Here is a 27,990-nt window from a genome sequence, read left to right as displayed (position 1 = left end):
AGGGAGCTCAGCACCACGCTGCCAGCACCCTTCATGCAGAGGGTGAGGCCGCAGAGTCGGGCGCCTGCAGCCGCCGCAGGTCCCCTTGTCAGAGGCTCCAGGGAACACGGCCTGGGCACTGTCCCCATCCTGGCCCCCCACATCCTGCCCTCGGCACCTCGGGGGGATGGAACTCCCTCGCCAGCCCCTGGGAAGGAGCCGCCAGCGCCGCGGGAAGGGGCGGGTTTGAGGCTGCACAAAGCAAACCTGCCCCATAAATCACGGGTGGGAAGAGCCGGAGCGGGATGGGGGCTGCAGGGGCTGCTCCCCGGGGATGCGCCTGGCTGCACTCAGCCCCTGCGGCTGCCTCTGCCAGGGATGCAGGCGGCTTGGCCTTCCCCGCCCTCCTCCTCCTCCTCCTCCTCCTCCCCGGGGCGGAGGAAGGCAGTCGCCCGCAGCTGGCATCGCAGGCAGTGGCTTGGCGAAGCGGCTGCTCCGGGGAGTCTGATTTCCAACCGTGTTTATTAATAACCCCCCCGCCCCATGCTGAGCCCATGTGCAGCGCAGAGCCGGAGGCGCTGGGCTCCTGGGCAGGAAGGTAAGAGCCCACCCGGGGGAGCAGAGAAGGGGCTGGTGTCTGCTGGGGGGACCCCCATGGGTGCGGGATCCCTGGAGAGGTGCGAGGTGTGGGGCAGGCGAGGGGGTGCCAAAACCTGAGGCGCAGGGATGGGGTGAGGAGGATCTGAGGTTCAGCACCCGGGGAGCATCCCTGGACCCTCAGGAGTGACCAGGGGGCTGCGTGGTCCCGGGAGTGCTGGGAGGCCGTGGGCTGAGGGGTGGCGGGCGGCAGCGAGCCCCTGATCGCCGCTGCGGGGGTGCGGTGGCCGCCTGCCCTCCCCCCTGCCCACGCGAAGCACAGCTGAGAACTTTGACAAATAAGTGCTGGCACGGGAGGAGAGCAGAGCAAACCGACACGGAGCCCTTTCCCCACCTTTCCAGGCGCTGCCCCCTCTACGGGCCGCCGGGTCCGAGGCTGCGATGTGTCATCGCTGCCGAAAACTACCTTATTAGGAGAGAAAGTATCGGTGAAAATCAGTTCTTTCCTTAAAGCCGTTGCGGCGGCCGAGGGCTGCGTGCGGGTGCCAGCCTGCGCTCCTTCCTCGGGCGATGACTAGACATGAGCTCAGCGGCGTGGCCGGGAGGTGAGAGCATCCTCCCGCCAGACCCCCCGCTCCTGCAGGCAGCGGCAGAAGCCCCCGCTCATCCCCAGGGCATTGTCCTCTCCGTCCTACCGCAAATAGCAGCCGGGCGACTGTGAGAAGCGCGTATTTGGCGGCGGCAGCTGCAGGTAGCGGGGTTGGGGATAACGAGGGGATCGGATGACTCTGCAAAGCCGAGCTCGCCGGGCTCCTGCTGCAGAAGCTGCCGCCCGCTCGGGCGCTGTGTGCGCTGCTTCCCTCCAGCTCAGCCATCTCGCAGCTCGCCTGTGCCTCAGCAGCACATTCCCTTGCCGTGAGGTTATGTTCCATTGCTAAAGTCCCCACGGCTTCTCCCGGGAGTGCCCACGCCGGTGCTGCCGGGGCAGATCAGTTCCCGTCAGCACTGAAGCAGCTCCTGGGTTTGGGGTCTGGGTTTGCACCCTTTGCTTTTTCTCTGTGGCAGTCAGTCACTTTAAGAGGGTTTTCTTCCCTCGTTTTAGCCCATGCTGAAGCTGAGAGTTCAGGTCCAAGCTGTCATCAGAGCGTGAGCACGGCCCTGCCCGGTCTGCACAGGTTGTGGGTGACATGGGGACGGTCACAGCAGAAGGGCCGTGCTGAGAGCATCCTCAGCTCAGGTACCCTGAGGAGAAGGGCTGAGTCCTGTTACACTCACTGCTCTGGTTCATGTCTCCTCTCCTTTCCAGGGACCTGATGGCACAGCCTGAGCCCCTGCCAGAGCTGCAGCTGGATGAAGCCAGAGCATCCTCCTCCCTGCAGGGAGCATCCGCAGGCGCTGCTCCGCACCCAGACCCTTCACACAGCCCGTCAGCCCCAGCAGTGGGTGAGGGGGTGGCACCCCTGCACGAGGACAGCCCAGACCCCTGCCAGGAGCTGCAAGCAGATGGTGGGGACGCTTCCTTGGAGCTAAACAAGCTAAGGACTCAGCTGGACAAGGATGTGGCTGGGGCTGGGCTCCCGCTGCACATGGACACGGCAGGAATCCCGCTGGTCGTGGATGCAGATGGAGCAGAGATGCCTCTGAATGCAGGTGGGGCAGGAATCCCACTGGCTGTGGAGGCAGGTGGGACAGGGACCCCGCTGGACGTGGATGCAGGTGGAGTGGACACCCCTCTGGATGTGGATGAGGCAGGGATCCCGCTGGACGTGGATTCAGGTGGAGTAGGGGTCCCACAGTACATGGACACAGATGGGTCAGGAGTCCCAGCTGATGTGGACCCAGATGGGTCAGGGATCCTGCTGGACATGGACGCAGAGGGGGCAGCGACTCCAGCTGACTCAGATGGGGCAGGGATCCTGCTGGACATGGATGCAGAGGGGGCAGGCAGCCCCCTGGATGCAGAGAGTGCAGAGGAGCATCAGTGCTTGAGCCTGGAAGAGCTGGGGGAATACTTCCAAGAGTGCATCGAAGCTGTGGAGCAGCTGGAGAAGGAGAGGGACGGGCTGATCGCGGAGCTGGCCCAGCTGCGGGAGCCGGCGCTGCAGGAGATCCGCCATGCCCACCAGGAGATCCAGGCGGCGTGCCGGCTGCTGGCCACGGTGGAGCTGGAGAGGGACAACCTGAAGGATGAGATCCGGCAGATCAAGCAGAAGCTGTTCAGGGTGACGAAGGAGTGCGTGGCTTGCCAGTACCAGCTGGAGAGCCGGCGGCACGACCTGTCCCAGCACGCGGCTTACCGCGGCGAGCTGGAGAGCCAGGCTGGGCAGCTCTCCGGAGAACTGTCCCGCCTGAAGGAGACCTGCGAGAAGGAGAAGGAGGTTTTGAGGCAGCGCCTGGAGGCTCCCCCGTGCCGGCAGGACAACCTGTACCTGCAGGAGAGCCGCCGCCTCTCCGTGGAGTTCGAAAGCTTCGTGGCGCAGAGCCGGCGGGGGCTGGAGGAGCACTACGAGCCGCAGCTGCTGCGGCTGCTGGAGAGGCGCGAGGCGGGGGCCAAGGCGCTGCAGGAGATGCAGGGGGAGATCCAGGGCATGAAGGAGGCCCTGAGGCCCTTGCAGGGCGAGGTCAGTCGGCTGCGGCTGCAGAACCGCAGCCTGGAGGAGCAGATCGTCCTCGTCAAGCAGAAGAGGGACGAAGAGGTCGGGCAGTACCGGGTACGTGTCCCAGCTGGGCACCTCTCACACCTCTAGAGAGAGGGGCAGTCAGAGAGCAGGGGAAAGTGCTTCACTGAGAGGGGTGTCAGCCCTGTGCCAGGCTGCCCAGGGAGCTGGGGCAGTGCCCAGCCCTGGAGGGATCCCAAAGCCGTGGAGCTGAGGTGCTGAGGGCTGTGGGTCAGTGCTGGGCTGGGTGAGGGCAGGGCTGGGGCTGCAGCAGCTCCAAGGGCTTTAAGCACAGTAATTCTGATTCTCTGCAGCCAGTGAAATGTGAGTGCTTGTCCCAGGGGCAAGGGGAGGAGTGGGGTGGATGAGGGGGGTGAGGAGGTGGAATATCCCCCACCCTGGCCCTTCACCAAAGTCACTTTTAAGTAACAGAGTTTTTTTCCAAAGGCCAACCCTGCTGGGGCAGATCCTGCCCTTCCCACTGCCAGGAAAGGTCTCCTCTCCTGTGCCCACAGCCCAAGGGCCAGGCTGCCTCCCAGAGGGTTATTTCTGGCTGCGCAGGTTGCCCCCCCTGCCTGGCACCCGGTCCTGAGGGACAAAGCCATCCCCTATCTCCAAGAGCACATTTGGCAGAGGCTCCACCATTAATCTCCCCGTTTCAACACTCCCTGTCCTCGGCTCGTAATCGCCGTCTCCTCCCTGCCTGGCTCTGAGCAGCTTCTGGAACCTGCTGTCCATCCATTGCTGGTCCAGACCAACACCAGCACCAGGCACATTCCTCCCAGGAGTGTGGGCAGCAGCTGAGCCTTCCTCCCCCAGCTAATCCACTCTTGTCTTCCTTACTCGCAGGAGCAGGTTGAGGAGCTGGAAGACAGGCTGAAGGAGCTGAAGAACGGGGTCCAGCTCCAGCAGCGCAAGAACCAGGAACTGGAGGAGCTGAGGACCAGCCTGCACCGGGAGCTCTCCATCTACAAGTGGGTTTGTGTCTCATCCCTGTGCTGTGGAGGGGCTGGGAGGAGGAGGATGGTGAGGAGGCTGGTGGCCACACAGCCATGAGCACAGTGGGGTCTGGGGGGCAGCAGGGCAGGAACTCCAAAGCTTTTGCCATCCAGCAAATAGGGATGTGGCAGAAATCCCTGTGCAGGTTTCTTCCCAAGCAGACACAGGCACCTGCAGGGCCACTTTCCTTAGGAGGGTGTGGAAAGGAGCTGAGATTTAGGTTTGGGAAATGTTGTTGTGGATGCTCTCCACTGAGAGAGAGCCAGCTCCTGCTCAGCAGCCTCTGGTGTTGGTTTCACTCTGGTCTCCTTTGTTACACAGGGAGCTTTTAAAGCTCCAGGAAATATCTTGAAGTCTGTGGACTATTCACTCACCAGACTTTGTGTTGTGCCTTCCTCCAATCTCAGCTGAACACACTCTTATCTCAGTATCCTTTTCCCCTCCTCCACTCAAACCTCCTTGTCCAAGTGCAGCAGGAGAGGATATTCCCTGTCATCAGCTCTCCCAGGATGTATTAACGAGCATCAATCACTGCATCTCTGCCTCAGACCTGGTCACAGCTCTGTGGTTTTGCTGCTCAGGGTCTTAAATCCCAGCTCTAAATCCCAGAGCAAGCAGCAGCCTGGGTATAGCAGCAGAGTCTCCACTGCTGGCACTCTGCAGAGCAGTGCAAGGCTCCCCCAGAGCCAGGACACCTCGTTCCATGTGACATGTGGCCCAGGAGCTCAGCACTGAGCACAGCTCCCAGCTGCTCACACCAGGAACTGCATTCCCTGCTGTTAAAGCCATTTGTGTGCTCAGGGCTGGGCTGGGGCCGCACTCACGAGTCCCTGCACTGAGCCAGTTCAAGTGCTTCCCAATGGTTTTAATTCCATGTTCTGAAAAGAAAACGCTTCTCAGAACTAGCATCTGCCCCTCACCCCCATTCCCTGCAGCCAGGGTACAGGAGGCTGAATTCACTTTCTACCCACACAGGGGCTGCTTAGAAATCTACGGCCACCTCTGCAAAGCAGAAGAGAAAGCAGAGGAGGACTGTTAGGGAGGAGGGACTGCTCATGGCAGCGAAGGACAGTCTGCAAGGGACATCTCTTCCTGCTCATCACACCCAGAGTGGGGAACACCAGACCATCCCTGCTCCTCTGCACCCCTGCAGGCGCTGCTGTGGACCCCAAACTGCTTTTCCCCAGAGGAGCAGAGAACAAACTTGCACTGAACTGTGGGCAGAGGTGAAAGAGAACAGCCGTGTGCTTTGCTGTGTTTGGAAACGTGTCTCGTGCCGCAGGTGGGCTGTGTAAGCCTGCACTGAAAGGATTCACTCTGCAAGCTGGTGGTAGGGGGGGGATTTTTCAAAGTTTACAGGCAAGAGAAGCTTTATCCTTTTAAGAGGATTCTCTTTTGTATTTCAAGGGTCTCTGCTGTATTGTGACTTGCTTTAAGGTCCTTTCCTACCCCCATGTTTCGATGCTGCACCGTGTGCCACAGAAACTAGTTTGTGGAGAACAGGTTTCCACTTTATCCAAGTCTCACACTGAAAATAAAGGCCAGAGTCTAAGAATCCTCTTAATTCTCAAAGCTGTGTGGAGAACAGCAAAGCTTGGGTGTCAGTCCAAGGCACTTCTATCCCTGCTGCAGAACCACAGCATCATTCTGTGTCAAGAGCTAAAGGCAGCCCCCAGGCCCAGGCAGCAGCACACTTCAGGTGAGAGGCATCTTCTTGACTGCCTGGGGACATCAAGTCTTCAATGTACCCATTTCACAAAGCAAGCAGCAGAAGTAAGAGGGGCAGAAGCCTCCACGTGTTACAGACATAAGGAACACCAGCACTTGGTGTCAGAGGACATGATGGGTCAAGGCCACCCCATCCCTCTGTTTCTGAGGAGGCACACTTTACCCTCCTTCACCTCCATGAAGCAGCTGAGGCTGAGACAGGAGCCAGCAGCACAAACCCCACAGAGCTCTGCTGCCTTTATGTAGAAAAAATTTATTCCATCTGAAGCACTTACAGTCGTTAGTCACGAGGAGCACAGAGAGTGACAGGCTGCTGCTGACACAGGACACCCTAGTGGAGATGTGCAGAAACTAGTGGTCAAGGACTAACTCCTTACAAAAAGTAGTTCACCCACTGTTTGACAGGTACCAGCTCCAGGTGCTGCTGTAGGTTACCTGTGCTACATCAGCTGGTACAAACACACACCCTTGCAACTTGGTGGCCCCAAGTTTTAAAAAACCATTTCACAGAAAGGAAAGAAATATATGTGAAAACACAGCTCAAGAAACACACCATAGAGCAAAAGACATGGAGGGTGAGAAAAGAAAAGGCTCTGCAGGGAAAGCTAAGGAATGCAAACTGCTGCTGCCCAGCAGATGGGGAAAGGGGCGAGGGAGAAGGAATGAAAAACCCAGAATTACCAGTAGAGACAAAAACCATGGGAAGAAATTTAATGTCTTGTCAAGAATCTGCAAACCTGTTGTGTATCTGCAGAGGCAGAAAAATGCCCAGGGTGCAGATTAACTAAAGGAATCCCAGGACTTCTGAGTGGTACTGAAGAGGATGAGAGCTTCCACACTCCAGTTCTGAGCTGCCAGTGGATTAACATCTGTATCATCTCCACTGGCTCAAGGACACTCTGGCAGCTCCACCAGAGTCACTTCTGTTTAAATTAGGCAAAAACCCCACAGCTGCTGCAAGCTAAAGACAGGAGAGGGAAAAAAAACAACAGCAAAGCCAAGTTTGCTCTGTGTGCTGAAGGCAGCTGCAATGGGACAGCCAGGTCTGGCTGCAGATGTGACCAAGGAGCTAGAGCTGAGCCCTTCCTTGGGGAGCGCTCAGTGCCTGGGTTAAAGCCTGGTGATGGTTCTCTACAGAAGGATGGCTGAACACAAAGCCTACGTGTGTCTCAAAACCAGTGTTAAGTCAATATCAGGGTTGAGAGGGAAGAGAAGGAAAAAAAAGACTAAAAACAGGGAAAGGCTGTCATCTAGGACCCTTGACCTTCTGGATCCACACTTCCTTCAGGATCTTCATCGTTATAGATGTTCTCCGCCTGCAACACAGAGATGGAGGAGCTGAAGCAGCACTTGGCACCACATGGAACAGGAGCCACCAGAACAGCCCATCCACTGCAGCACCTCAGAAAGTTCTGGCAGTCTGTCACCTGCAGATGGGCATCAGCCAGCCCTGATCCCTCAAGGCCATCTGACTACAGCAGCAACACAAACGACCTTCCTCATATCAGCCAGGTCTCCAAGACATTTCTAAGCACCCTGTAAGTTAGCACAGCTTATGGAAAGCTGCCTTCTTAAGACACCACTGCATGGCTGCAGCTAACAGCCTACTGGAACATCTGGCAGAAACTCTGCTTTAGCAGGAGCACCTTCCAAAAGAACATCTGCAAGGCTGCCAAGGACCAAGGCCCTGGGAGCTGAGTTAGGGATCAAAATGAGTATGGTCTTGTCAAAGGTTATTCCAACACCACAAGACCGTGTTTCAAACCCTGCAGCAGCTGGTAATTTAGGGCCACCAAACTTCTGCTCTTCACCACCTCCCTCTCCAGCTTGAGGATGTTTGTTATTGTTTGCAAAGATTGAATTCAATTCAATTCAAGTAACAGAAACCTCAGTTTCATCCTTGGTTCTCACACATTCAAACCCAGAAGGGAAAAACTTGCTTCTGCAGCAGGACTTTCTTGTTTTCACAGCATGAGAAGCACAAAACAGTTTCTGGGTATTTGCAAATCACTGTTCTGAGCAAACCTAAAGCGGATTTCCCTTCCCCTCTGAGTTAAGCAGTGCTGCAGAGTGAGGACTTCTGAGAGCTGTGAATAAAACCAGGAATGCTGAAATCCAGGCAGTTTAACACCACCTCTCATCTGCCACCTCTTTTGCCTTCCCAAACAACTTACCATTTGCCAGACTTGCATGATATTATCTTCTGATACAGAACAAATTACCCAGGGCTCATTGGGATTCCAGGAGAAATCAGAGATCTTTGCAGTGTGGCCACCATGAATAAACTAGAAACAAAAAGGGGGATGTTTGCAATTCCACATCTTGGTAGGGGAACAGGAGGTCAAAATCATCCATGAGATTCAAAAGCCTCACCAACAGCTCGGGGGGACCGTCCTCAGCATCTTCAGGGGATTGCTCTTCTCCAATTTTACTGAGTTCAAACAAAAAAGAGGAGGAAAAAGATGAAAAGGTGTGGGGGATGTGTTTGGGTTTTGAACTGTGATGCAATTCATCACCAGCATTTTGTCAGGACAAGGTGACTCGTGTGGGATTTACCTCAAGTCCCAGACATTTAGCCTGCGGTCGGTGCCACTGGAGGCCAATATGGTTTCATTGTGGGGAGACCACTGAACCTGCAGACAAGGATGGATGCAGGAAGTTAAGTTTCCAGCTGTAACATCTCCAACACTCACAACAAACACCACTGTGTTCAGTATCATGAAAGCTCTAAGAGAAGGTAAACTGGTAACAACTTGGAATAGGAATATGCCCAGTAACACCACTCTAACGGTGTGGGTGGCTTTGTGAACAGTCATATGAGCACCAAAAAGGCACCACCTGGAACCTTCCCTCTAACAAAGGCCATATTTAAGAGGCTGCAAGCAGCTCTCAAGGATATTAGCTGCTCCTTACCTTAATAAGGATTGCACAAAGAGAAACCAGGGATTCCTTAAGTGGTAGGTATGGTTTACACACGAAAAGCAATCACTGTAATTAAACTTAATTGCCCAAAAGCTCATATTTACTACTTTTGCTGAAGATAAATCTCTCCAAAACACAGCACTTAATAGGATCATGGGATTAGAAAAGAGCACCTAACCCTGCACACCAACCCCACATTCCAAGGCCACGTATGCAGTTTTATTCAGAGGTAACTACAGTCTCAGCCAGTAATCCCACCAAAAAAATCTCTACATGCTTTTCTGATGAGTCAGGCACGAGCTGGAGATGGAAATACTGTATCTGCTAAGCACAAGCTGCCCATGATGTTAGCATTCTATATTTACACCAGCAGAATTAGCAATAGTTGGTTGTCACAGGATGTTCTGGTGCTGCCCCTTCACAGCCTTCCCGCAAGACCAAGCTGAGAGGATGAAAACACTGCAGCCATGTCACTGTGCCTCCCTGCTTCAATCTGCTGCCATGAATAATTCACATCTGCTCTGTGCTGCTGGTGTTTCACTCATCTGGTGTGCTGAAAGCTCTCCACCGTTTCCTTCTGTTCTGCCCCTGGCTTTCTGGACATCCTCATCTGTCCTAGAGCTCTGCCCCACACTGTGCTGCACAGCCCCACCACAATAGGCCAGAAAATGACAAGCAGATGAGAGAAATGAGCAACTGAGGTTTCTCAGTGCAAGTACATTCAATACAAACAGAGTGGGAAAGAAGTTTTCATACTTTTCAGACAGTCTCTGTGAGTAGAAGATAAAGATCTTCCACTGTACCTGAAATATTTCATCTTTATGTGATTCAAAAGAGTGAAGCTTCAGTTTGAGGTTCCTCAAGTCCCATAAAGCAACAGTCTAGGGAAAAAAACAACACATTTAAACCCTTTTTTGTTAAAGTAACAAATATGTATTTCCACATCAGAAACTGAACAAATATGTTCCAAGTTCAAGGCAGACAAACCTTATCAGCTGATCCTGTAGCCAGGATAAACTCGCTGTAGGGATTGAAAGAGAGGCAGTTGACTTCAGCTGTGTGAGCATCCACTGAATGACTGGGTTTGGAGGTGTTGTTTGACCGAGTGTCCCAGCTGTAAGGGGAAAGAAACAGAACTGAAACAAAGGCTTACATCCCATTTCACTGAGGGCCTATGGAGCAAACAGGAGAGCAAGAGAGTCAGAAGCCCTCAGCTTCTGGAAGCGTCACTCCACTTACATCATGAGCTTCTGATCATCAGCAACAGAGCCAAAAAGAGATTCATGCAGCAGGTGCCAAGATACATCTTCCACTACTGCTGTATGGCCTGTGAAGATGGTCTTTGCATCCACCACTTTGCCTTCCTTTGGGACAGCACTAATATCCCACAAGCAAATGGTCTGGAAAAAAGAAGACAACTGTAAAAATGGCATCTTTAGGCAGACACTCTCCTCACCTGCCCTACTCCTGCCCCTCAGGAAAGCCCACACCTCTGGCCTTTGCCAAGGGATGCAGACTGCACCTCGGCTGTGGTTCAAGTACTCACATGATCATCAGAAGCACTAAGCAAGTGCCCACTCAGGTTTGGGTTCCATGACAGCCCATAACCTTCCTTCTGGTGGCCACGAAGACGCAGGTCAGGGTTACACTCTCCAGAAGGGTCTGTAAAGAGGCCATGTCAAAACCTTAGTGCCCAGTACCATTTCCAGCACATTCTGGAACACTTGGCTTCGAGTTTTCCTGTGCTTTACTGAACTTTGCTCTGACATTTTCAACAGGCTTCTCTCTGCCCTTTTGAGCATTCTTCCCAGCTGCACATTCACCTCATTCAACAGAATGCACCAAGGCAACACAAAGCACTTTGTCTCCTCAGATTAACAAAAGCACACTGCAGATTCTCCCAAGCTGCTATTTTCAGTTTTGGGGCTGGGTGGCCTAGCAGTGGCCCACTCTAAATTGGTGCCAGAGCATCTGGGGTATTTTTCTTTCTCTCATTATCTCCAGCTGCACTTTGAAAGTCAGGAGGGCACTTCTGATCCACCCTGCAGCGGGTGAAACTAGTTACTCTGCACAGTCTTAACGAGTTCATTGGTAAATGACTGTTAATACCCCTACAGGGTCTGCAGCAGCTCAGCTTCCCAGCAAATCATATAGCTTCTAAAAAACCTAAATATAGTTTCTACCACCCCAGACACTGATAGTGGCACGACAAAAGACACAGTAAGACAGCAAAAGGACAAAGCATACCTTTCTATTGATACACATTTGGTCTACATGTTTAAGCCTCTTATAAAAATCCACCCTAAATACCCATGTTTCCCCTAAATCCACAAAACTTAACCTGTTTTTCACTACAGAGGGCTGGCTGACTTGTGAAGTATAAACATAAAGGAGCAGACACCTGGTTTAGAAGGGTGTTTGGTGTAATCAAAGACAAGGACGTCGCTGGATGGGGTCTTCGTGGCAATGATGCACGGGTTCTGTGGCATGTAACGTGCTCTGTTCACCTCCCCCTCGTGGTTTATCTTGATTTCTATTTCAATTTTACCACTGACTGATCCAAAGCCTCCAAACTCTGGAAATAAGAATGTAGTAGTTGTAAATAATAAAGCAGTTTCAGATCAAGACATAAAGATCCTGACTCAGTTCTGGTAGTACCAAGCATTTGTTTTGAGAGAAGTGTCACAAGAACAACTGAAACTGAAATAATCCAAACAGCACGTTGCCCTAAACATCTGTATTTGTAACATCAAAATGCCAGGACTTTGGCCAAGTTAAAGACCATTTTCAACACCACAAGTCCCAAATTTATCATCCCTCAAACTCTGCTCTGGAGATGTGCTGCAACAACAAAACTCAGCTGCACAACAAACAAAGCTGTGGCAGAAACAGACTGCTGCACCACCTTTGAGATCCAGCAGCATAACAGAACTGGCAAAGCTGCCTTGTCCTTGTAAGCCACAGTCATTTGATATTTCACAAAGTTGCAAGGCCCTGCTCTGGCAAAAAGAGGAGGGGTTTGTTCACTTTGTTTTTAAAGGGGACTAGTGTATTTTTGAGAAATACTCAAAGAGAACAGAACTAAGCTCTTTACTAAATAGGCAACATCATCCTCATGAACAACTCTCAGAAGCCCAAAGATCGAAACAATAATTGCACAATCCAGGCTTCCAGTAAAACAGAAGAGCAAACATTGGCTCATTAAGGACTTTCATCAGGAAGGAAGACTGTTTGGAGCAAGTAAAAACGAGCAATGTCTAAGTTGCAGCAGTGCTGACTGAGATTCCAGCCAACCCAGACTACAGAATGCACCCAATTCCAGTTTGATATGCCAAACAAAACACAATCATCTTTTTATCCAAGAGGGGCTGGCACAGCCAGTAGGCAGAAGAATTCAGACAAGGGAAGAACATTTGAAACGTTACACTCCTCTGAAATGAAATCACGGGAAGGCAGGTGTTGGAGGAAGCTCTGGAAAAGGTTCCTTTAGGTGACTGACTTCTCACTGCAAGGCTTTGTGTAATGCAGAAGTGGTAACAAAAATACCAACAAGCAGCACTCCATGAAATTCAACTCAATTCCTGACAGAAAGAGGGAGGGGTGAGGTTTTCCCACACAGGTGCTTTTGCAATAAGCCTCACACCTTCTTTCTACATCACCACATTGTCAAAGACACTCTGTATGTTCATAAGACGTTCTATTTGTCCATCAAGCCATGGTATTACTTAGAAATGAATTGCTTAGTTCAGAAGGAATATCTCAACTTTACTGCCTGAACTTTAAGGAAAGACAAATCCTGTTTTGACAAGGGAAGGAAACAACTGGTTAAAGCTCTCTCTGGTCCATGTCTTTGGTCCCTTACCTCCCTTCTCACTGTCATAGTGTGAGGCATCGAACTGGGCGTCATCGTTGGGCAGCTGCACACTGGCTATCACGAGGTGGTTTTGTTCATCTGAAGTGTGGGTGCCCAGCACTAACCTGTGGATACTGAAATCTTTGCCTTCAGGTCTGTAAGGGAAGAGAGTTACATGAGAAACAAAAGCAGAGGTTTACCCAAACGCTGAGTTGATGACAACACTTGGTTTTGATGACAGCCTCTAGCACTAACAACGCTCTTGCTCTCCTGCTCCCACACTAAACTCCAGAGGAAATCTCTTATCATAACCCAAGATCTCAATCTGATTGACTCAGACAGACTACCCACCATCCCTGGGTTTTCCCTAAGCTTCAGCAGCTCCTTCTAAGAATAAGTGAGGAGCACAGACATTCAGTGCAAGCACAACATTGCTGGGGAAGCACAGGACAAAATGGTGGTTACATAAAAATAACATCTAGCTCAAGTTTTGAGTTGTTTGTTGCTTATTAGAGGGGAAAGGGAAGCTGAAAGAAGAAAAACGTGGAAATCGATTGTGTGAAAATACCTTCTCTGTGACAGAAGACACTCCCCCCCAAATGAAAAATGTCTGTACTGATTATCCCTCTAGTGTTCTGTCCTCAACTTGCTGTTGGCAAGGGCACCAAAAGCCATTAAGGCAGAGAGGAATCACTTATTTAACAACAAGAGATCCCAGATTCACTATTTATTCTGATTCTTAAAACAAAAAAGACAGCAAAAGGATCAGTTTACCTTGTTACATCAGGAAGCCACTGAGCAGTCAAGCTAGGCCATTCCAGAGCATGGGTCATTACCAAGTCATATAAGAAAGGAGTATTCTTCTTCCATATTTTGTACTCTTCATTGATCACACGTTCTTCCACCGCATCATCAAAGGCTGCTAAAGTGTTGGGGGGTTAAAAAACACGTATGATTAGCTTTTATGAATCTATTTACCACGCTGTGAGCAGCAACTGATTAAAGAGCAGCTCGATTTGCTGTTACACTACTGCTGGGGTAGCTGCTAGATGATTAAAAACCCTCTGTTGCCTGTGTTAATCCTCGTTTATGGACATGAGGCTGGGAATTACTATTAAGTATGTCAAATTTCATCATCTCAACAGAAGCAGCATAATGAAGGTCTGAAGCTTGGTGTCACAGGACACTGTAGAGGCAAAAACCAGAACTGTAGACATGTTTAAATGTGGGAGCTCCAGCAGCTACTGTAAAACACCGCAGCCCGGGTTCTGCCCTGAAATACCAGCTCCCCAAAGCCGGTTTTCCCAGGCTCCTTCTGTCGCCCTGTTTCTCTCACGCACTTGCTGGCACCATCTGCTACCGGCACCGAGCGCTTCGGGAGCTCACCCACGGACACGGCAGCGCGGCCGGTGACATCTCTTTGTCTGCCCTAGGCAGGCAGCTGCCCACACACCGCACGGGGCTCGGGCATTTCTGTCGCCCCCCCGGGCTCCCGGCACACCGGGCTCTGCTCGGACAAATGCGACCCCCCAGGGGCGATACAGAGGGACCAAAAGGCAAAGGGGGTGAGGGAGGGGTGCGGAGCCCCGGCCTCGGGCTGAGCCCCCCCGGAGGCATCGCCCCCGCAACGTGCCGGGCCACGCGCGCCCCCGCGCCGGCCGCCCCGCGCGCCCCCTGGCGGAGCCGCCCCCGCTCCCCTCACACCGGCGCCCGCTGCTGGGGGAGGGGGGGGCGGAGCGAGCGCACCCCGCGCCTCACGGAGCCCTGAGCGGAGGAGGCCGCGCCGCGGGGCCTACACCGCGCCACGCCGCGCCGGGAGCCCTACCTTCCTTATCCGCCATGGCGGGGCGGGAGGGGGAGCGGGGCGGCTGCGGGGAGCGAGGCGGGGCGGGCTGGGCTGCGGGCGAGGCGGGCGGGCGGCCGGTTCCTCCGCTCGGCTGCTCGGACCCCTCCGGCCGCGGCTCTATTGTTTCCTGCCCCCGCCGCGTTCCGCTCCGGCGCCGCGCACCCCTTCGCGCGCCAACGCCGGCCAATCGCGGCCCGCCGCCGGGACGCGCCGGCCAATCAACGACAGGCAGGGGGCGGGGACACGGGGCAGGAGCGCGCGCGCGGGTGGTCACGTGCGGAGGGCGGGCGGGAGGGCGCCGCTGAAGCTCCCCCGGGAGCCGCCATTTTCCGGAGGGGAAGGGGCGGGCGGCGCGGGGCTCTCGCTCGCTCTTAAAGCGGCAGCAGCTCGGCAGCGAAGCCCCGGGTTGGGAGCGGGGAAGGCCCGTGGCTGTGGCCGCGGTTTCCTCCAGTCACGACAGATGTGGGCAGACTGTGTCAGGACCGGATCGGACCAGACCGGACCGGTGCGTGCGTGGAGCCGAGGCGCGGCCTTCCTTTGTCACGGGGGTGCCCAGACGCCATCCGAGTATCCTCAGCTTGCTCTTGGGTTGTTAATTGTCTGCAGTCACTAATAACCCCCCTTTCCCCCTCACAAGTGTGTGATGGGCCTGCAGCGGGTGACGCGGGCGGTCAGCGGGGATCTGCCCGTCCGCGGGCTGGAGGCAGCGCGTGTGTTCGCCTGGGCTTATTCCCTGAGATGGGCACGGGCTGCTCGGTTTCTGACATGCCAAGACCCCTGAAAACAGAAACTGGGAATCCTGTGTAGTCTTTTGTCTAAGAAACCATTCCTGATTAAAAGTAGCCTTGATACCAGGTGCTATCTACAACTGTCATTTGGGGAAGCCTTAGATGTAGATAAATCTTGTAATACACAAAAAAAGTGAGGGTGGTTATTACGTCTGGAAATCTAGGGAAGTCTTGTCTGAGGAAAACTGGTTAGCCTTGAAACAGGTTCTCCAGTTGCATTTACAAATGAACACTTGCATGAAACAGCAACTGTTAAGGTCCAGCTTGAGAATTAGACTTTTAAATGGGGGGTTGGTAGAGATTATTGCTTGGTGGTTTTGTTGTTTAAAAAATATTTCACTTTCTGACAGAAAAGGAACATGGGAAAACTCCTGTGCTTGTATTTGGTGTGCATGTGCTTCTAGGACTGAAGGCTGCAATACAATCCCTGTCCTAAGAGGAAAATAGACTTACCTGAAGAAAAATCGTGTAAGGTCACATCTAGGGGCTTGGTGGTGATTCAGCTCTCTGGGCAATGTACCAGTGGCCTGGGTACTCTCAGCTGTAAAATACAGTAGAAGTTATCTGAATCATGAAAGTTTGAATTCACTTTACAGCTCTTCTCATAGTATTTTATTACTTGTGGGTGAATGAAATGCTTGGTGTGGTACACAACACACAGGAAGAAACAGGTTTCTTCCCAGAAAAGGCCAAAGTCTGCGCTTTCTTTAGGGCTGTAACCACTTGGCTTTGCTGGCTAAACAGAACTTGGTTAAGCAGGCAGGTGGTGCAGGATTGCACTGAGCTTCCTCCATCTACCAGGAACAGTTTTGATATCAAACAACTTGAATCACATGTAGTGTCTTGTCTGGAATCCCTGAGCCTCCGTACAATCATCAACCAAACTGCTAGTGAGGGAAAACCTGAACTGAGAGGCAGTTCTCCCCTTCCTAGGGCAGCATCAGTGGACACGCTTCAGGAAGTGGCCATGTTTCCTGCCACCACGGAGTGAGTGAGTGTTTCTGAAGCCCAGCAGCAATGGCAGCTGAGGAGAGGGACTACAACCTGACCGAGGAGCAGAAGGCTGTCAAAGCCAAGTACCCACCACTCAACAAGAAATACGAATGTGAGTATTTTTAACGCTGTCCTGAGGTAGTTTCTGTGAGTGCAATAGGGAGGAGAGGCAGGAAGATAGCAGGAAGTGTTTTTTAGGCATGTCTGGGGTTTCCTGATATGCCAGTACTGGGTTTAAACTGTGGGATGCCTCTGTAGGTGAGTTAACAGAGGTGAGTTAGCTACAGCTTTCTGTCACAGATAAATGCCTTTTCCAAAGAAATCACCATAGATATAAATTCATTAGGTGTTACTGCTAAAACTTTCCCATTTCCAGCTAGTTCTTAGCAAGGCAGTTCATTTTTCTACTTCTCTTTTCTAGGAAGAGACATGTAAGAGTGTGTTGGTCTTTGGTGTGGTGTTTCTCCTATAAAGCATTACTTAAAGATCATTACCTCTCCCTCTCTTCACCCCTGGAATGTGTTCTAAGAACACAAGTCAAACAAGTGGGTGTTAGCCCAAGGGCTAGCTGAAGGTGCTCAGGGAGACCAGGCAGCATCTGATGGTTTCTGTTGCAGCAGTGTCTGTCTGAGGGACAGTGTCTGTTACTCTGTTAGGATTTTTAGGATGTGTTCACATCTTTATTTGATAGCAGGACAGAAATACGGTGACATATCACACTAGTCATGCAGTTTCCTTAAGTGGAAGAGGTTTTATTTGTCTTTCTACATCCAGTGGAATTTGTTTGCTTTAGAGACCGTTGTTGAGACTCCATTAATAGTGTGTGAATGATCTAAACAGCATCAGAGTGATCTTTCAGTTAGTAACCATGGTGTGGCATTTATTTCACATCCCAGGTTGGCTCTGTTTCTGCCAGCCTGGTATAATTTTACACTTTTCTCATTCCTCTAAATGATTATAGAATGATATGCTCATAAAACTTGATACCTGTTTGGGATGTGAATCCTGCCTTCCAATTTTATTCATACTTGGCTTTCTTATTCTCTTTTTTTGCATAATGGGTGGGTTTGGGTGTGGACAGGTAAATTTCTTCACTGAGCTGGAAATATTTGCTAATCTCTGCATGAATAATTTTCAGTCTGCAGACTTCAGCAAAATCTCTTTACTCCTGGTTAAAGTTTCTTCTTGGTGCAGTTCACTTGCAGAAGCCTGTTGCCTTACAACAGCCATACCATGCACTCCGTGCTGCACGTGTAGGGCACTCATGTCATTACATGAAGCACTGTAGAACTTGGCAGAAATAATCCAAGTTTCCACCTGTGCTTTTTCCAGCATACTGGAAAGTAGGTTATCACTGTCCCCCATCCAAAAATGAACACAAGAAGTTCTGTAATAACAACAATATCTGATTTCCCACTTTTTAAAGGCTGACTTTTAAAATCTGGTTGGTGATGTCACACCTTTTCTTTTTTCCTTCCCCCTCAGATTTGGATCACACAGCAGATGTGCAGTAAGTATGGGCAGCTGGGACTTCTCACTGTGATAAACTGATTATTTCTTCCACTGCTTAAAGTCTGGAGTAACTCTTGAGGTCTGGTTGCAGATGTTAGACTTTATGGAGCTGTGAAATGTCACCCACTGGGGGTTTTTCATGTTCTGGGGTTTTTTTCCTGCTCTTGGGCAAGCTTAGAAACACATTTGGTTTTGTTTCTAATGTAAGATTTGTGTGGTGCTTCGATTAAGCTTCTGTTATTTGAAAATGTCTTTTGAAATCTCCTTTTAATCTTTTAAACCAAACTGCTTCTGAGTAGCTCACTTTAACAGACATCAGTTAGCCACGTTAGGAAAGCCCTTCCTCTTGTCTGGCAAAACATTTCCATATTGCCACAAGACAATCTCCTTTTGTTATATTTGTTGTTACCATCCAGTAAGTGACCCCATGTCTTTTCAGGTTACATGCCTGGGGAGACACCTTGGAAGAAGCATTTGAGCAGTGTGTTATGGCCATGTTTGGCTACATGACTGATACAGAGACTGTGGAACCTCTGGATACAGTCGAGGTAGAGGCAGAAGGTAAGGCTGCCTGGACTGTTTATATTGGATCTGGATGAAACCTGAGGGAGAAGGGTGCCAATCTTTACAGGTACTTATTGCAGTTAACTGAAATCTGTCTCTTTTTGTAGTTCAGAACTGTACACCTGACATAGTCTTAAAAATATTTGGGGTTCTTGCTGAGACAATCAACTGACTGTCTCCTCTTCAACCATGCAGGGCATGACATGTTGTCTCTTCTCTTCCACTTCTTGGATGAATGGCTGTATAAATTCAGTGCCAATGAGTTCTTTATACCCAGGGTAAGTGTTCTGTTTTGATCTTTCCCCATTTGCAGGTGGAGGCTATTCTCTGATAATACCAGCTTTGAGTGCAGTGTTATTTCAGGGGAGAAAAAGGGCCACAACAGATCATTTCAGTACAACACATGGAGAATTGAAAATACTGGGGCAGAAGGACTTGAGAAACAAATTGCTAAGCTTTCAAACACCAATTATTAGCTGCTGTTAGATGTTAGGGGCAGCTCTGCTGCCTTCATGTTGCAAGTAGCAGCATATTTCATTCAGGCTGATCAGATTTTCTGGTTTTAGGTTCTGTCTAAACAGTGGAACAATAACCCTTGTAAATGGGATTTACTTAGAATTTCTGCCTGAAGATAGAAGGTGTTACTGACCTATTTCTCCTCTTGCTTGCTCTGCAGGAGGTGAAAGTGCTTTACATCGACCGAATGCAATTCAAAATAAGATCAATTGGGTGAGCTTAAACGATTGGTTGAGAACAAATATCACTCCTGCAAACAGACATAGGACCTTCAGAGGAACCACTCTGCAGTACCCTGATGTGCTGGAGTTCACTGATGCTTTCTAAAAAGTGGATTGTGGACTTCTTTTTCCCTTCCTTTGAGGCTGTAAATGAAAATCTCCCTGTCCTATGCTCACCAGTAGCACTAATGATAACATTTGGTAGATATTTCCAGTTTTCCAACCGCCTCTCTTCTCTTTTGCTTTTAAAGGTGGGGAGAAGAGTTCTCTTTACCCAAACACCCTCAGGTATGCACTGGTTCAACTGTACATCTTTCACATTGTAGGAGTAGTGTGGTGTCTTTTAAATCAGACCTCTGAGGCTCTCAAGAGACCCGAGTTTAAACATGTCTGAATGGTATCACGGGCACTAAACAAGGTCTCACGTTCTGCTTGGGTTTTGTGAACACAGGGCTGAAGCTGTTGACCTGAGTGCTTCCCCAGCACTAGCCAAACTCAACACTTTGCTTCCTTTTTGTGCTGCTGATAACAGTTAACAGTCTATATTCAAAATGTGTATGTGGGTTTGACTTTCATGCTGTTGTCACACATTTTTGCTTAGTCAGCTTTAGTCTCTTTTTTTTTTTCCTCCCTAAAAAATTGCTGGAAGCAAACCCTTATCTCCCAGCTCTCTCTAGCTGTGTCAGTATTGGCACAGCAAATGTTGATGTGCTGTGAGAGGTAAGAGGAGGAATTTGTAGTGTTCAAGAGGCAATAAAATAAGGGAAATGTGATTTATTCTTTAGCCTGGCCAAGTCCTTGCCATCTGTATGTCAACTTATTAATCAGAACAGAGATAATTACAGCTTTTGAGGAGAAAAAGTATTAATCTGGATAGCATTTGTGGAATAATACTGTGTATTATCAACTGCTACATGGGATGTCCTTTAGAAAATCCATGGGTTTGTATCTTTTCTCTCTAGGGTACAGAGGTCAAAGCCATAACTTACTCAGCAATGCAGATCTGTGAAGATGAAAAGCCAGAAGTCTTTGTCATCATTGATATTTAAAGCAAGACAAGGGTGATGGAGCAGATGTTTGTTGTTGGCTGGCAGCAGTCCCTTGAAAACTCTGATCTCCGTGGAAGTAACGAAGGAATTGCCCAATTAAAGTCGTAAATGGAAGGGAATAGTTGTGAGGAATGTCAGCCTGTGTTTTGAGGATGGTGAGACAGAAATAACCTGCATGCCAGGAAAAGAACTCACTGGTGTTTTGGGGAGTGTTGAAACAGAGTTGCAGGGGTTGAAAGTCACTCAGTAATAGTAGTAGTCAGCTTTTAAGGCTGATACATGAGTCAGGTGCTATATGAACTAAAGAGATAAGTGCAGCTGCTATTTAAAATATGATCTTTTGGTGAGGTGGCAGGAGATAATGTAAGTCTTCCTTTGCAGATGTCAGTGTTCTAATTGTGAGGTGATAACCCTCCTCCATATGATATAAAGTGTCCAGAATATCTGCAATGGCTCAGATTTATTGTAGACAATTTCTGACTGTTGAAAGGATACCTAAGAAAGCAGAGCACTGAAAAACCAAACTGACCACTTCAAAATCAAACCAGCACACCTTCTGGAGTACTTAAAAAGATGTCATACCAGCAGGTGGTGCTGAATTGTTGTAAATAAATGTCCACATGAAATCCCACATGACTGTGTACTTGGACTCCTAACAGCACCTATTATCACTCTGAAAAGTAGGCAGCTTTGCTGCTGCCATGGAATGGGATACACCAGACTCTGCAGGCTCACTCCCAACTATGTCTTGTGAAAGCTGATTCTCTTTTCTTTAAAAAGCAGGCTGTTAGCTCAGCCTCCATTCCTTCCTGTAAGGACAATGTGAGCCATCCTTTAACGTCAGAGGATTATGGACTTGAGTTCACTGAATCAAAATTCATTAAAAAAAGATCAAAAGTGTGTTGTGTTTTAAATCACAGGACAGAGAATGTGTGTTCCTCGCCTTTGCTGCTTATGTGTGAGGAAGTTTTTATTCTAAGTGCTGCAAGTGCCTCACATCTGGAGGTAGTGTCTCATCATTTTGTTGTAAAGTCATCTTAAATAGACCCAATTTAATCTGTCTGGCGAAGACTGAGGGATAAAATCCCTCATGCTTCTTTTGAGAAATCTTCAATGCTGAAATAAAACTTGGGCTGAAAGAATCAATGGATTTGTACGTGAATGACTTTGACCAGTGGGGTTTTTAACACCAATTACTTACGTTTGTGCTTTCCTCTCTGCTAAGGTGAGCAGACTTTTTTTTCCCCTGTATTTGACACAATTGATGGTACAAGATGGTTTTTCACACACTGGGTTTTCTTCCCTCCTCAGGAGCAGCCCCAAGGCTCCAGCACATACCTGCAGTGGTCACAGGATGGACACAGCAGCACTGTGGAGAAACAGCGAGGCCCGGGCCCGGCTGCGGCGGGCAATGAAGGGCTCCAGGCAGGGACGGTGAGGCCCGGGCCCGGCTGCGGCGGGCAATGAAGGGCTCCAGGCAGGGACGGTGAGGCCCGGGCCCGGCTGCGGCGGGCAATGAAGGGCTCCGGGCAGGGACGGTGAGGCCCGGGCCCGGCTGCTGCGGGCAGTGAAGGGCTCCGGGCAGGAATGGTGAGGCTTGGGCCCGGCTGCTGCGGGCAGTGAAGGGCTCCAGCCCGTCCCTCAGCGCGGAAAGCGCCTGACGGTAAAGGCCCGCGCGGGAACCGCCGCCGCCGCCCCTCAGCAGCTGCTTTGACACCTCATTGGCTGGCTGGGTCAGGCGACTGCGGTCAGCCAATCAGGCGTCGAGTTGAGGCGGCTTTGTCCCGCCCAGAGGCTGAGGAGGCAGCTGGGAGCGCTGTGAGGCGGCGCCGAGGAGCCGCGGGCGGCCGCGCCTTTGCCCGCCCCGCTAAAGCCGGACGGGAGGTTTATCTAGTTAACTCCGTAGAAGGCAGATCCTGTGTGTGTATCAGCAGTGACAGGCTGTAGTAACACAGCAAAGTGCTCTGCTTTTAGAAATGGTGACAGGAACTTTCTGGAAGAACGTTTGGAATTAACAAAGTAAGTGATAGTCATCATTTTTTCCCCCAGTCTTTATTTAGTACTTATAAAACAGGCCTTCAGTTGGCCTTGCGCTGTTTCCACAGCTGTAGGGGTGACAGGTTTCAGCTCACAGTGTGCTCGCTGCCAGGCCTGCTCTCCCAGAGCGTCACGGGAGCCCCGTGGCTGGCTGTGGCCTCTCGCTGAGTCGGGGCCCCTGGAGACAATTAACTACCTAAAAGCACTGAGTTGGTGTGTGTCTCTGGGATCAGTTTGAGGGTCCAGGCTCAAAGGAAACACAGCTCAGGGCCTGCTATGCTTATGAAGGCATTTGCCAAAGAATGCTATTGATGCAAGAAGTTTAGATATGTTTAAGGGTAGAATGGAGAAGTACTTGGGAAAGAAATGCATTGGTGGTTACTAAATGTAGAAATCCCCAGTTAGGAAAAATCCTCTAAACTGAAAGTAGCTGGAGTCCGGGAGAGCATGAGGGAACTATTGCACAGTCTTACCCTGTTCATAATTTCCTCAGGTAACTGATAATGGCAACTATTGGAGACAGGGAGAACCTTGATGTGAATCAGTATGTCTGTTCTCAAATTCTCCACAGGGAATTTTTGCTTGTTTGGCAGTAACCTCAGGCTACAGATTCTGCTACGGGAAAGGAAACTGTATCAAATGAGACTTGGGACCAAACAGTGTCTCTTTATCAAGAGTACCTACTGGGAATGCCATTCTCTGCTCTTGGGCAGAATGTTTCTTCTATACATTCTCTCTGAGACTTTTAAAAAATCATTTTAATACTGAGCATTTTAATTTTCTCTGGCAAGTGGAGGTTCTCTGGCCCAAATAACTGGGGGGAAAAATACATGATTATGAAAAAAAGCTGAAGACACCTCCAGAATTACAGAGGTTGCTTAAACTGTAAGGGAAATTGTCCTTATAAACAGATGTTTTTTATGCTGTGTATCAAGCAGCCTTTAAGCATCCTAGATTCATATGAGCAGGAAAGCCTTTCTAAAGTAGCTCCATGGTCTAACTTACAAGTTTCCCACTGAAATTGAAGGGACTTGTTCTCTTTATATCTTAGGATAAGATAGACAGGAAATCTTAAACCAGACATGGAAAAACTATAACATGGAAAAGCCTGGCAACTGTACTTACAGTGATTGCACTTTTATTTCCTTGGAGTCATGTTAGTGTATCTTCCTTTAAAATTCACAGTACGAGTATTTGATGAAATAGAAACCAATTCCTAGAAATAGTTTCCAGATAATAAGTGCTTTCTAGGTGATATTTAGTAGCTGTTACCTTGTTGCATGGCTGCAAGCACAAAACAACTTTGCAGTCTGTGTCTTGCTTCTCCTAATAGAATTTTAGCAATATCTACTTTTAATGAAAGTAATAAACCAGCATTAGTTGGTAGGACACAAGTAATTTAATCTTGAATACAACAGTAACAAATACACAAGTATATCTACCTCAGATTTGGTTTCACCTTTTCATCTGCCTCATCTGGAATATCATCATTAGCATGTCGGACAACCAAATTATACGGTTCCTCCTCAATTGTCTCTTCATCTGATTTCTGTTCCTCCTCCAAAGCCCATTTAGAATGTTTGTTTCCTGTGGAGGAGACAGGAGAATGTTCTGCATCTAAATCATCAGGGATGCTGTCAAAATTAGCTTCTGCTAGACACTTATGGCACAGTCTGTAGCGTCGTGTCCCTTGCTGAACAATACATCCTGTTAGTTCCGTGACGTGCTGCTTGCATTTCCTGCAGATCAGTTTGCCAGCCTGATGGATCTAAAAAGATTTAACATTTGAAAATGTCAGTGTTCACCCCAATACAGACCTATGTATGTTTCTTAATAAGAAAATCCACGGAATCCCCAAATGGTGGTGTGAGAAGGGCCCTGCAGAGCTGCCCCAGCCCCTGCTACAGCAGGTTCCCCTTGCTCAGGGGGCACAGGAATGTGTCCAGGCGGGTTTGGAAACCTCCTGAGAAGGAGCCTCCACACCCTCCCTGGGCAGCCTGGGCCAGGGCTCCCTCAAACTTACAGTAAAATAGTTTTTCTTCTGTTCAAGTGGAATTTTTTGTGTTCCAGCTTTTGTCTTTTGCCCCTTGTCCTGTTACTTGAGAGAACAAAGATTGGCCCCATCCTCTTGACATACACCTTTTAAATACTTATAACTATTAATGAGATCCCCCCTCAGCCTTCTCCAGGCTGAACAGCCCCAGGTCCCACAGCTTTTCCTCACAAGAAAGATGCTCCAGTACCCTTAGCATCTTGGTCACCTTGTTCTGAACTCTTTCCCTAGAAGCTCCCCGTCCCTCTTTGAGCTGGGAAGCCCAGAATCATTATTAAAAACATGAAATAAAGTGTATAATTTGCCAATTTAAGTAACAAATCATTCAAGCTGATGTGTGCAGCTAGGGAACTGCTCTGCAAATGACTCAGCAGGTGGTACCAATGAGGTGGTGTGGGTGTTTTTCTCTAGGCTGCCCCTGCCACGGGAAGAACATACGGTTTGGAAGTGGTTGCGGAGGTGCTCCAGGCGGGTGAACCGTTTCCCGCAGGCGTCGCAGGGGTACGGCCGCTCCCCGGTGTGACAGCGCAGGTGACGCTTCAGGTCCGCGCGGCGCTTCACCGTGTGCGTGCAGAACGGGCACTTGAATCGCATCCGAGGTAGGTCATCTGCTGCAGACACACACACACACAGTGTCACATGCTGTAGTCTTCATGTTGTGCTTTGGTTGGGGTTTTTTCATCTCAGTTATTTAAGCTGTGGTTCATTTTCTCTCTGGTCTGTCACTAAATGGGACATTTCACAACTTATGTTCCCCCAAACCCAGTGTCTCTTACTGAACGTGCCATTTCACAGCATAGTTTTTCTTACTCAGGCTGTTTTTTAGACATACAGATGACCATAAATGCATAGCTATGATATACAGTCACCACATCTGACTTTCCCATCAGCTAATAGTTCATAGCTTTGATGTTTTTAATCTCTATGGAATATACTAGGATAAAACTATGAAATTATCATATAATACAGAAACAGTAGTTTCCAAAGGAATGCACCTAAGAACATGCCTGTCAGCCTTATTCTGCCACCTCAAGCATACACTCTCAGTCCATCAAAAGCTCAGGTACTTTGTGGGTGTGGACAAAAACTCCTGGAGTCTGGGCTTTTTTGGGCCTTAAGGGAAAAGCAATGTCCCACCCATGACAGGAGACTCTTGTGAAGGCTTGGGTTGGATTTAGGTTGAATGCCTCTATTACTGTCAGGTACTGAGGACACTACAAGAGAAACTCAGTCCTCCAGGTCCTCAGGTGAGTTACAGTTCTTGAGGTTTTGCTAAGGCCCACTTGGGCCCAAATAATCTCGCATATATTGGTTTACCTTTACAAGAATACCTGGGTCAAACTCTTTGATTCCAATTCTCATGCCCTGCTCTGGCTTGAGAGTCTCCATTCTGCTAGGCACTACCATCAAGTGGGTAAAATAATCTGCAAGCCTAGGCATCACTTTGGTTTTCATTCAGCCACACAGATTCTCTCCAAAAGATCATCTGAATTCTTCCAAATAAAGGCAAACTTTGCAAAACCACATCTTATTTTTTTTACCTTCGTTCCAACTACTCATCACACCTAAAATTGTGGGCATTGAAGTGTACAGTTCCTCTGCCTTTAACTCCACGAACTCTGGAGTCTTTGACAGTTCTTGTTCTAGCTGAGCAACAGACCACCTCTTCGGTACCACCTCTGATTTGGGATGGTGTCTGTAACCCTCGTGACCAACATCATTCTCAGCATCGAAGCCGACCCGAGCTCTGGGGCTGGGCTCTGCCGCGCTGCCACCGCCACCAGCCCGCTCCGCTTTTGTGTCACGGGCCTGGGACAGTCCCAGGTGCTTCCGGCGCTTTCTGGCTGAGCCCTGCTTTCTGCCTCGTTTCGACAGCTGCGTTTCTGCCCGCTGAAGAATCGCCTGTGAGGAGAGGAAGCTGCTGTAGCTGCTCCAGGAATTCTCGTTCGCCGCATCGGGCTTTTCATCCGGGGCCGAACAGGAACGCCTGGGGTTGCTCTTCGCTTTCCTCCTCGACCGATACAGAGGAGGATGAGGAGGTTCGCTGCTCGGCCCTTTGGCGGAAAGGCTGAGGTAATGATCCTTCTCCTTTTCATTGATATCCAGCGAGGACTTAATGAATGTCTTGCAGACATTAAGGATATCTGTCATCTGCAGGTAGCTGGCTGCTGACATGACTTCGATCACATTCTGACCCGTTAAGGACAATATGCCTGAATACACAAAGTCCAGGATAACCATAAATGTCTCTGGGGAGAAGACCTCAAAAGTGGCCGTGGTGGGCTGGCTCGTCTCCTTCGAGCTCTGCGAGAGGAGCATTTTGAAATAGCCGCTGCTGGCAAACAGCACATTGCGATGGGCTTTAAACACCTTTCCCTCGACCAGGATATTGCAGTCACAGAACAGGTCCTGCTTACGCTGCTCGTTCAGCTGCTCCAGGAGGTGACACTGATGGGTGGAAATCTCCATTCCTGGCAGGGGGTCAGGGGAAGGGTGGCTCTGAAGGAAAAGCAAGGATAATCATGACAATCTAAACCAATTATTGCCAAATCCTGTTTCAAAGAGATGAACTTTATCCATACAAACGTGAATGTTGTGCATGCTCTCGCATAAGGAGAGAAGAAACTTAGCAGCTCTGTGAGAGGTGAAAAGATGCCTGAGCAGGATGACAGTGTAGCCTGAAAGAACTGACATTACGTCGCCGAAGAGGTTCACAGGCTCAGGAAATGAATCTGGCTCCGCTACCCGGAGAGCGCCACAGCTGCGGAGCGGGCATCCGCCGAGTTCCTTTGCTGAGGGCACAGTCTCGGCCACGGCGCCCAGGACGGCAAGCCCGGCGGCTCCCCCGGCATTGGCGGAGGCCGCCGTCACTCACCCGCCCGCCCTCCCGAATTGGTCTCTCGCCCAGCGGGAGCCCGGGATGCCCGACAGCGCCAGACCCGCCCGGCCCGCGCTGCCGCCCCCGCTCCCGCCGCCGGGACGGCAGCACCCGCGCCCGCCCGCCTCCCCTGGGGCCGCCCGCCTCCCCTGGGGCCGCCCGCCTCCCCTGGGGCCGCCCGCCGCAGCGGAGCCCCGGCTGCCGCTTCCGCAGCTTCACGCAGTTTCCCGTCACGCTGCCGGGGCCGAAGCCCGGCGTGGCCCGAGCTGCCCCCGCCGCCCGCTCCCGCGCAGCCCTTTGTTTTCGCGCCCGGGGCCGCACATGGCGCCCGCTGTGACCGTAACGTTCGGCTGCGAGCCGAGGGGCGGCTGCCACCGGGCCGGGACGCGCGGACCCCGCCGCCCTCCGGAGCCCCCGGGGCCGTCCCTCACAGCAGCCCGCTCCCAGCCGCCTCCAGCCCCGTGCCCGGTCCCACATGTCGCTGTACAGCACAGCCGGCACTTACCGGCTGCGTCCTGCGGGCGGCTGCCGCCGAGACCAGGGGAGCGGGCGGAGGATGCGGGGTCCTCGGTGGCTGAAGGCGACGCGGTGCTCCCGCAGCCCCGAAAGCCCGAACGTGAGAGAAACAAAAGGTATTTGCTGACGTGGGCGTTGGACACAGACGCCCGAGGGCTGGGGACACAATTAAAGGGGCAACGCACCGAGTGCAGGCGCAGCCCAGCGGCTTCCTCCGCCTCGTTGCCCTGCAGCTGTGGCTGCTTGCCTCTTCCCACACCCACATGCTGCCCGGGAGGCCCA

General features: G+C 50.6%; 4 protein-coding genes across 9 annotated transcripts; 2 read left to right on the top strand and 2 right to left on the bottom strand.

Annotated features, from left to right (window-relative positions):
* Positions 1–531: 531 nt before the first annotated feature.
* SYNC (syncoilin, intermediate filament protein) lies at positions 532–5,993 on the top strand. The gene is made up of 4 exons (XM_062014558.1): positions 532–577; positions 1,883–3,287; positions 4,083–4,207; positions 5,208–5,993. Exons 1-4 carry the CDS (start codon positions 534–536, stop codon positions 5,269–5,271), a joined length of 1,638 nt encoding a protein of 545 aa, XP_061870542.1. The 5' UTR covers positions 532–533; the 3' UTR covers positions 5,272–5,993.
* Positions 5,994–6,197: 204 nt separating this feature from the next.
* RBBP4 (RB binding protein 4, chromatin remodeling factor) lies at positions 6,198–14,735 on the bottom strand. 2 transcript variants are annotated; one of them, XM_062014609.1, is made up of 12 exons: positions 14,561–14,735; positions 13,510–13,657; positions 12,745–12,890; positions 11,284–11,457; positions 10,429–10,544; positions 10,122–10,282; positions 9,870–9,996; positions 9,686–9,763; positions 8,517–8,593; positions 8,334–8,391; positions 8,135–8,245; positions 6,198–7,276 (listed from the first exon to the last, which is right to left on the bottom strand). In XM_062014609.1, exons 1-12 carry the CDS (start codon positions 14,574–14,576, stop codon positions 7,211–7,213), a joined length of 1,278 nt encoding a protein of 425 aa, XP_061870593.1. In that variant the 5' UTR covers positions 14,577–14,735; the 3' UTR covers positions 6,198–7,210. The 2 variants fall into 2 exon arrangements, with proteins under 2 accessions (XP_061870593.1, XP_061870594.1); XM_062014610.1 differs by having other exon boundaries at positions 13,510–13,654.
* Positions 14,736–14,883: 148 nt separating this feature from the next.
* Positions 14,884–21,370, top strand: ZBTB8OS (zinc finger and BTB domain containing 8 opposite strand). Of its 4 annotated transcripts, XM_062014714.1 has the most exons (9): positions 14,884–15,086; positions 15,720–15,837; positions 16,303–16,474; positions 17,848–17,872; positions 18,314–18,435; positions 18,634–18,716; positions 19,115–19,167; positions 19,427–19,463; positions 20,138–21,370. In XM_062014714.1, the coding sequence occupies exons 3-9, from the start codon at positions 16,387–16,389 to the stop codon at positions 20,222–20,224; spliced, it is 495 nt and encodes a 164-aa protein (XP_061870698.1). In that variant the 5' UTR covers positions 14,884–15,086; positions 15,720–15,837; positions 16,303–16,386; the 3' UTR covers positions 20,225–21,370. The 4 variants fall into 4 exon arrangements, with proteins under 4 accessions (XP_061870698.1, XP_061870697.1, XP_061870699.1 ...); XM_062014713.1 differs by lacking the exon at positions 15,720–15,837; XM_062014715.1 differs by lacking the exons at positions 15,720–15,837; positions 19,115–19,167; positions 19,427–19,463.
* Positions 21,371–23,411: 2,041 nt separating this feature from the next.
* LOC104552117 (zinc finger and BTB domain-containing protein 8A-like) lies at positions 23,412–27,990 on the bottom strand. 2 transcript variants are annotated; one of them, XM_062014710.1, is made up of 4 exons: positions 27,698–27,990; positions 25,856–26,813; positions 24,753–24,925; positions 23,412–24,029 (listed from the first exon to the last, which is right to left on the bottom strand). In XM_062014710.1, exons 1-4 carry the CDS (start codon positions 27,971–27,973, stop codon positions 23,700–23,702), a joined length of 1,737 nt encoding a protein of 578 aa, XP_061870694.1. In that variant the 5' UTR covers positions 27,974–27,990; the 3' UTR covers positions 23,412–23,699. The 2 variants fall into 2 exon arrangements, with proteins under 2 accessions (XP_061870694.1, XP_061870695.1); XM_062014711.1 differs by having other exon boundaries at positions 24,753–24,922.

The sequence above is a fragment of the Colius striatus genome, chromosome 24 (genome assembly GCF_028858725.1).
Source record: "Colius striatus isolate bColStr4 chromosome 24, bColStr4.1.hap1, whole genome shotgun sequence".
NCBI classification, from domain to species: domain Eukaryota; kingdom Metazoa; phylum Chordata; class Aves; order Coliiformes; family Coliidae; genus Colius; species Colius striatus.
Note: the sequence above shows the minus strand (reverse complement) of the source record. Positions and strands in the feature narration are given on the sequence as shown.